This window comes from Myotis brandtii, unplaced genomic scaffold, assembly GCF_000412655.1.
Source record: "Myotis brandtii unplaced genomic scaffold, ASM41265v1 scaffold1076, whole genome shotgun sequence".
Classification (NCBI taxonomy): Eukaryota; Metazoa; Chordata; class Mammalia; order Chiroptera; family Vespertilionidae; genus Myotis; species Myotis brandtii.
This window is the reverse complement of record NW_005353663.1, coordinates 1,595,938-1,605,035: the sequence shown is the minus strand read 5'-3', so window position 1 is coordinate 1,605,035 and position 9,098 is coordinate 1,595,938. Positions and strand designations below refer to the sequence as shown.

Below are 9,098 nucleotides of genomic sequence, written 5' to 3'. Positions count from 1 at the left end.
GGTGGGAAGCTTGGCTTCCTCCATCACTGAAGCAAGCAAGCCTCATGTTCTTCGCTTCAGTGCATGGCTGCCGGCCGCCATCTTGGCTGGCAGTTAATTTGCATATCTCCCTGATTAGCCAATGGGAAGGGTAGCGGCCGTACGGCTAATTACCATGTTTCTCTTTTATTAGATAGGAAGGATAATACAACTTTATTAATAGAATAGGGTGAATGATGCAAATAAATTTGTATTAATGGTAGTAGAAAGATGATAGTTCCCACCTAATGTTTATTTTCTCAATGAAATTAAAAGAGAGATGAAAAGGAATGTTAGATATTTTAGGAAAGCAGACAGGTTTAAAATAGTTATTGTAGAGTGAATTGACCAAAAAAAAAAAAAATGTAGGATTGCTAGGAAGTGTAAAAGCCTGTTTGAGGTTAATTATGGTGAATTTATAGTAGATAGAATGTATTAAGTATTTCCTGGCTATTGGGATGCTGTGATAAAGAACTCAGAATGTTCTTTTTATTCAAGATTACTAAAGGGATTGCTAACCATATGGGAATTTAAGGTATTGGCAAATGTTGATCATGTACCTAAATTGGAGGTACATGTTGATCATGTTGATCAAATTGGAGGTACAATGTTGATCATGTACTTAAAGGAGGAAAATCAAAAGCAGAGGACTAACTGTTTGAGAGAAAGTACAGGGGTAAGTGAATTGCTGATCCAGTGAAGTCAGAGACGATTGTGGTGGGTGGAGTTGAATAAGCAAGCAGATAAAAATTGTAATCTTGCACTAGCTGGTTTGGCTCAGTGGTTAGAGTGTCAGCCTACGGACTGAGGGGTCCCAGGTTCGATTCTGGTCAAGGGCACATGCCCGGGTTGTGGGCTTAATCCCCAGTGTGGGGCGTGTGGGGCGTGCAGGAGGCAGCTGATCAATGATTCTCTCTCATCATTGATGTTTCTATCTCACCCTCCTCCCTTTCTCTCTGAAATCAAGAAAAATATATTTTTTAAAAACTGTAATCTTGTGGAATATTTCAACTAATCATTTTAGAAATAGAATGGTTATAAGTGATGAGGACTACAATGTGACCTTGGAAGTGGGTCACTGAGATGGAATAGATGAGCTAATTAGAAAAGAGCACGTCAAGAAATGAGGATATATTGGGTGAGTTATTAAGTGGGCATTTCTGTCACTAAGAATGATGTCAAAACTTAGGGTGGAGAGAAATTATAAGTTGGTTGTCAGTATCTTCAATGTAATACAGAGCGTGAATGATATTCATGAAAGGTAAGAGAAGCTATTACAGCCAAATGCAAGAGCCTTGATATTGCTATTTTGGCAAGGGAATTTGTAGGATTGTGTATGCCAGGTACTCTTGAAAGACACAGAAATTACTATGTAAATATTGCAAGTCCCCTGTCTTCTAGGAGCTCAAAAACTATAGGAAAAACAAACAAAACAGAACAAAACACAAAAAACAGCCACAGTGATTAATGACAGTATGGTGAAGTAGAATCTACCTACAAAGTATATTTGGAACCCCAAGGATGGAGTGGTTTTCTCTAACTGAAGAAGTCATTGAAGGTTTATGGGAAAGATGATATCTGAAATGAATTTTATGAAGTTCCTAATGTGGAGGAGGGGAAGAAAGACAATACAGGAGGAATTACAAGATGTATGGCTCCTAATAACAGACAAACATAAATTCAAAATGATAGCATCCCATTGTACTAAGTACTGTTATAACATGTAGTTCTTTATCATTAGAATATTCCCATCTCTTGGCCAATACAATTTTTTTTGTTTTTGTTTTTTTGTTCTTGGAATTCAGTATTGTTCTTTAATGGGATGATTTAAAGCATGTACTGTGTATGTGTGTGAGCACACACAATGTGCCCTTGTGTTTTTGGCATTTCTTTTAAAGTTATGCCTCAAATAATTTATTGCTAAAAATAAATGCAAGGGTAATAAGTAAGTAAATATGATCACTTTCATGCATTTGCTTTTGTTAACACACTCATTCAATAAATTAAATTTCCATCATGATGGTTGAAGCTCTACTTTAAGCCACAAGGATACAAAGATTGATATGATGATCTCTGATCTCAGAAAACTCATAGTTTATTATGTTCCAAGCCCAACAAGCTATAATAAGTATCTTATATAATAAAAGGCTAATATGCAAATAGACCAAACGGCGGAACCGGAACAACCAAACCGGTCTCTATGACGTGCGCTGACCACCAGGGACATGCGTGGAACATTGTGGGTGTCGGCCGTGGTGGGATGGTAGAGCAGGTGAGTGGGAGCACTAGACCAAGGCAGGGTGCCGGTCGCTGTTATCGGGGTGAGCCTCTGGTGGTTACCGAAAATTCTTTGCTCCTGCAAATGCCGCAGTCCTGCCTAGGGATGGCGCCTGCCCGCTCGCACCCATTGCTGGCACCGGAGCCACTGCTCACACCTACTGCCGGCGCCTGGCACTGGCCCTGATAACTTGGTGCTGTCAGCTGGTGCAAGCGGCGGCTGCCGGCCCTGATCGCCCCTCAGGGCTTCTCCACCTCCCCCTACTTCTGAGGGGAGATTGGGGCCAGCAGCCGCCGGAGCCACTGCTCGCACCCACTGCCAGCGCCGGCCCCACTCACACCTGCAGCCGGTGCCAGAGCCGTCACTCCCACCTGCTACCAGTGCCCGGAGCACCAGTCCCAATCACTCGGCGCCATCAGTGGCTGCGAGTGGTGGCTGCCGGCCCTGGTCGCCCTGAGGGCTTCTCCACCTCCCCCTGCTCCTGAGGGGCGGTGGGAGCAGTGCTGCTGGCAGACAGGATCGGGGGCCGTGGCGGGAGGGGCCGGGTGGGGGTGCGGAGGATGGGCTCCTATGCATACTGCAGCCTCGCGGCCCACAGTTCCTTAGAAGGTGCACGAATTTGTGCACTGGGCCCCTAGTAATATTAAAATACTAATCATTGGGAATGCTGTGACTTTTTTGTAAGATAACTTCTTTCTCTTGAGTCCTCAGACACATTTTAAAATATTGATGTATTCCTTTATTCATTCTTAGTGGAAAATGTTTGATTTCATCCAACTAGAAATATAGTTAACCAAAAATGTGGATAAAGTGGTAGACTTTGCCTATAATATTAAGACTCAAAATAAAGTATGTTTCTTTTTGAATTAATAACCTTTCATATTTTGGCTTTATTCTTCAAAGGTTGTGAAGATGAGAAAAGAAGTGAAGAGAATCCGAGTTTTGGTTATCCGAAAACTTGTCAGAAGTGTTAGCAGACTGAAGTCAAAAAAGTTAGTCATTTCAAGTTATGGCTTTCTGACTGATAAAATGTCAAAAATTGTTTTTATTCAATATTTACAAAATTTGAGGGTGGGACCTAAGAGGGATAATTAAATATCTTACTCATGCAGCACTTTTTAAAAAAAAATAGAGAGGATCTGAGTGAGATAGAATGTGCTGTGTCAGCATGTTACATGGTTTGAATCATATTTGCTTAAAATACATGATGAATTCTGCTGCTATTTTTTTCAAAATCTCTTTGACCTTTTCAAAATGAAAGTCCTTTGGGGTTATGTATGTGTTTTATGTTGTTAGAAGTTATCTTAAGATGTGGTATAGCCGAAACCGGTTTGGCTCAGTGGATAGAGCGTCGGCCTGCGGAGTGAGGGGTCCCAGATTCGGTTCCGGTCAAGGGCGTGTGCCTGGGTTGCGGGCACATCCCCGGTGGGGGATGTGCAGGAGGCAGCTGATCGATGTTTCTCTCTCATCGATGTTTCTGACTCTCTATCTCTCTCCCTTCGTCTCTGTGAAAAATCAATAAAATATATTAAAAAAAAAAAAAAAAGATGTGGTATAGTTGAGCAAATCTAGTAATACATTGTGTGAATCAGTTGTAAAAATTTATATTACTTTTTTTCTTGAATTGCTAATTAATTTAAAATCTTCAGTACCTTGTGGAAGTGTTTATCAAGACATTGTGTTCCATCTAATTTTTTGAAAAAAATAGTATTTTGTATTTTCAGTGTCACTGGTATTAAAGAAAAAGTATGTTATTTAAAGTCTTCAAATGTGTTTTGCTCCTGATTAATTTTTAGTGCTTTCTTTCATAAATGTTGCAGAAGATGGCTTTCCTCTCTGATATAATCAGATATTTGACATCTTTGTATATTCTTTTAATTCCAGAGGACAAAATTTTATTTAATAAAATTATATCTAACCTTTAGTTGTAGCTTATGGACCTTATATTAAATACAATGTGCTGTTAACTGATTAATTAAAAAGTATTATTTGGCCTTCCCATTAAGGAATTAAAAGGCAAACAGCAGCAATAATTTTTAATATTATGCCAGGATAATGCCTGGTTTTGCCAAGAACTTGGGTTTATTAATAGAATTGGGATATATGTTGGAAGGGGAGAAAGCAGTGCAGGATGACTTTGCTTGTTATTTAGAGATTTATGATATTTTTCTAAAAGAAGTGAGACTTTTCATTATGGTATGAGTCTGTAATAAATGCTTTTCCTGTCTACATATTGTAATGTATTTTTTGCAGGGGTACTGAAGATGCGCTGTTAAAAAACCAAAGGCGGGCACAACGATTGCTTGAAGAAATTCATGCCATGAAGGTAAGGACTTGTGCAGCTGTGTGTATGCGTGTGTTTCTGTCTCTCCTCTCAGTCTGCATTTTGTGTGTGTGTTGGGTTACTTATTTGAATATTATGGTAGGTTGACCAAGACTTATTTTATGGGTCTGTTTTGTGAAGAATGTAGCACATTTAGAAAATTGTAATATGTTGAAGCTTGCATTTTCTTTTTCACTGAATTTGTTAAAGTACTTGACTAATTTGCGTCAAAATACTGCCAAAATAAACTCATCTGTGTTTAATAATGCCTCATGCCTAAGGTTTTTATTTTTACTGTAACTTTAGGCATGTAGTCTAAGTTAAGTTCAAGAATTGAAGTGTTCATGCTATTTGGTAATGTGGATGGGGATATTGGTGGCTGACATCATGCTTTGTCTATTGCCAACTCAATAAATTTTTGTGTGATGGTGTCAGCATTTTATTCAGCTCTGTAGTAACTTGAAATAAAATTAGTATTGGACCAAAATGATCCATATTTTTGTTTCTTTCAGCCAGACTCTTCACTAGCATAATTTTTAGGTCTTCTCACTGCTCTTACTTTGTGGAAACTTTCATTTACCAAATGACATACTATTAAATGTCTGGGAGACTTTTTTATTGCAGAACTTAAAAACAACATTTGGTACTAGCAATTATCTTAATTGTAGGGTCATTTTGCATGTATGTTTGACTATTACATTTTGGTATAACTTCCAAGAGTTTTTTTTTTTTTAATTTTACTGATTTCAGAGAGGAAAGGGGAGAGAGAAAGAGAGAGAGAGAGAGAGAGAGAGAGAGAGAGAGAGAGAGGGAAACATCAATGATGAGAGAAAATCATTCATCGGCTGCCTCCTGCACACCCCCATTGGGGATTAAGCTGTGACCTCCTGGTTCATAGATTGACGCTCAACCACTGAACAACACTGGCTGGGCACTTCCAAGTTTTGAGATAGATAAAAGAATGATTGAACTCTCTAAAACTATTTTAATTGAGTTAAATTATCAAAGTTTCTCACCATTTTTTTTCCTTTTGAAGGGATAGTAAAGTATTTTATAGGTCAGTTATTTTTCACAGTTAATCTGAGTAGAAACAGATGTAGGACATCATTTCTTTTTGGGGTGAGGTGCTTTTATTTTTTCATTTTTGTGTGTGTGTGGCATTATTTTTAATCACAGGACTACAAAATTTATGAAATACATTTGATTTATCCTCTCTAATGTTTTAATCCCTCTTTTTTTTCCCAATCATTCAGTCAAAATACTCTATGTTTGCCTCCTAATTGTCATTTGTGTCATTTTGAATGATACATCATTTGGCTTTTTCATATACCTTTTATTTCTCATGAAATTCAAATGAGAGATAAAATGTTTGGATACTCTTGTTTTGAGGATAACGCTAAGATAAGAACTTATTGTGTATCCCATTGTGCCTTTCACTTTCTCTTAATCAAGGTCCTTACTAAATTATTACATTCCTTACCTATTTTTTTCCCGTAATTTCTTCTGAATTGTCATTTTTGTAGTCCTCAATTATTCGAAGGCTTTGAGCTACTATATAATTGCTGATTTTATTTTTCCATGGAAAGGATGCATTATAATATAATAGGCCTATGTGTAGTATATGAGACTCTGAAAACAAAAGATATTCATTAATCTTTAGAGTACTTTCCTTCTGTAACTCTCAATAATGAATTTAATTTAAAGTTAATCAGAAAAACAAGTTGTCTTAATTTATCTATATGTGAAACTTGTTTTCTTTTATTCTTAAACCTCATCAGGAATAGCAAATCAGACTCCGTGAGAAAGTTCTTAGGTTTGCAACATTACTGTGTCACATTCATAGTTTTATTTTGTGTGTATATGTGATTATGTAAGACCACTGTGGAATTGTTGCCTCATAGAAAGCTAAAATGCATAGCCTGTATAGTCTCGGAATTCATAAAATTAATAGTATATACATATTTTGTCCCCTTGTATTCGTGGCAGTGGGTTAGGGTGGTCTGAATTGGATGCTATGAATTAAACTTTTTTTTGTAATGCTTTTTAAAAGTTGGATTAAATTTAAATATAAAAAAACAGAAAAAAAGAGTAAGACTATGTTTGCTTTTCTTACACGTCTAATTTTACTCCTTATTTATGATTTTTTTAATGGTCTACTTTTCTAAAAGAAACAAATATATAGAGCATTTTTTAAGTGAATGGTCATTTGAAATTTCTTAAAGAACAGTTTATCATATACATGGGAGTATCAAAGAAATAGTCACAAAACAGGAAACTCACAGTCTCAATTAAAATTTGAAGAAAAACCTCTACTTATTCATTTTTCCAGATGAATTTTTTCCTTGGCTCATATACCACTACATTTTTATAGTCTTGTTCATGACATACTGTCCTATACTTGCTTTCTATGATAATAGGGTATTTTGTTGCAAGATGACTTCCTCAAGGAGAAAACCTAAAATATTTTTAGAAATGGGAGTTTGTTTATTTCTGGCCAAGAGAAAAAAAGGGGGGCCTGATCTTTTTTTTTTTTTTTAAATATATTTTTATTGATTTCAGAGAGGAAGGGAGAGGAAAAGAGAGATAGAAACATCAATGATAAGAAGGAATCATTGATTGGCTGTCTCCTGCACGTCAAACTGAGGCTGCAACCCAGGCATGTGCCCTTGATTGGAATCAAATCTGGGACCCTTCGGTCCTCAGGCCAACACTCTATCCACTGAGCCATACCGGCTAGGGTGGAGGGCCTGATCTTTATGATACTATGAAATCATAGGTTCCAATTTGTAGATATAATATATGAATACCAACTCTGTTGCCTTTTCTAATAGTATTCCCACTTTTAACTCTGATACTAGTGTAAATTCTGGCTTCTGAAACAGTTTCTTTTTCTTGGAAAATAAAGTAGCTGATCAACTTTTATAGATCCCAAAGTTATTTAGCTAAAGAAAAAAATAGTAAAATTAAGGCAGACAATGATATTAATATAAGTATACAAGAAATCCCTTCCTTAATAATAAAGGTAATATAACTAGCTTCTTCTGTGACTATTTACTATGTGCATGACACTGTGTTAATTTTTTTGTATGAAAGCTTAAAAAGAAATTTGCCATAAGGTATAAGATGCCTTATTTGTCCTCTGTTTTATATTCAGTATCTCATGAGATAGATGTCATTTTTCTTACTATCTTACAGAATAGGAAACCAAGGCTTACAGAAGTTAAGCAACTTGCCCAAGGTCAAGTAGTTGTTGGGCTTCATAACTAAAAGCTAATGGCCTTGGCAGTTTTACTTGCTTCTTCAGTAAACCAGAACTTCTGGAATATACTCTGCTTCCCAGAGACTAGATGAGATAATAGAATAACCATGACAGTTGCCCTCTAAGAAAAAAAGACCCAAAGGAGAGGTGCCCGTCTTCAGATCCTTTAATTCCTCAGAACTAAATGCATATTCCCAGTTCACTCAAGCTGGTTTTTTGGGTTTAACTTCCTTCTCTCTGAGGCCATTGCTTTTCCTATACTGAGTATTCCTGTAGAGTGAGAACTCGAATGTTATTCTGTAAGACTTTGCTCTGCCTGCTACTCTTTATTTTAAAACTCCTTTTGTTTCATTCTTTTCTAAGTTTACGTGCTCAAATCTGTTATTAAAAGCATCTTTAAAGCACCTTTGCTTATGCTCTTCATGGCCTGTTTCTAAGTGGTTGTCTTTAGTGGATCACAGATGGGAAAAGAGTTGTAGATTATGATCTGTCGCTATTATGCAAAGTAAAATAAATTAATACGTAAACAAAATAACATATCACATCTTTTGCATTTCATTTCACCACAACTATAAAATGAGCAGAATCTTATTTCAAAGGACATGTTGAGAAGGGTTCTGTGCTGAACATTCTTCAGATAAGGCCTTTCCTTCTAACAAAATCATTAGCCTGTTTACCCTTGAATTGTAGGTTTATCATATATGTCATATATTAATTAGAATTTTGTGATATTTCTGGTTCTATATATGTTTTTAAAATGTATTGAGTTTTTTTCTCTGTAATTTTACATGCTATGATTTTGTTAGTTTTTTTTTTTTTCATATGGATTCTTAAAAAGAAGTTTGCCATATGGCCCTGGCCAGGTAGCTTAGTTGGTTGGAGTGTCATCCGGTACACCAAAAGGTTCGATTCTCGGTCAGGACACATACCTAGGTTGCAGGTTCTATCCCCCTCTAAAAATCAATAAGAAAACATATCCTCAAGGTGAGGATTAAAAAAAAAACAAAGAAGTTTGCCATATGGTAAAACATGCCTTATTTATCTTGCAAGTATACCATTTTAATTGTGTCAAATTAACATTTAATTCATTTTATTCTACTAAAATAATAGTATTAAGAGGTATTGTTCATCTAAGATTATAATTTGTTGTTGTTAATCCTCTCCTGAGGATATTTTTTCCATTGATTTTTAGAGAGAGTGTAAGAAGGGAGAGGGAGGAT

General features: G+C 36.4%; 1 protein-coding gene across 1 annotated transcript in view; it reads left to right on the top strand.

Moving 5' to 3' along the window:
• SRFBP1 (serum response factor binding protein 1) overlaps positions 1 to 9,098 on the top strand; it is a 79,323-nt gene that overhangs the window by 15,564 nt on the left and 54,661 nt on the right. Inside the window, exons 2-3 of the mRNA XM_005857131.2 lie at positions 3,200 to 3,288; positions 4,550 to 4,622. Of these exons, the coding sequence (XP_005857193.1) occupies positions 3,200 to 3,288; positions 4,550 to 4,622 (162 nt within the window). The remainder of the gene's footprint in view (positions 1 to 3,199; positions 3,289 to 4,549; positions 4,623 to 9,098) is intronic.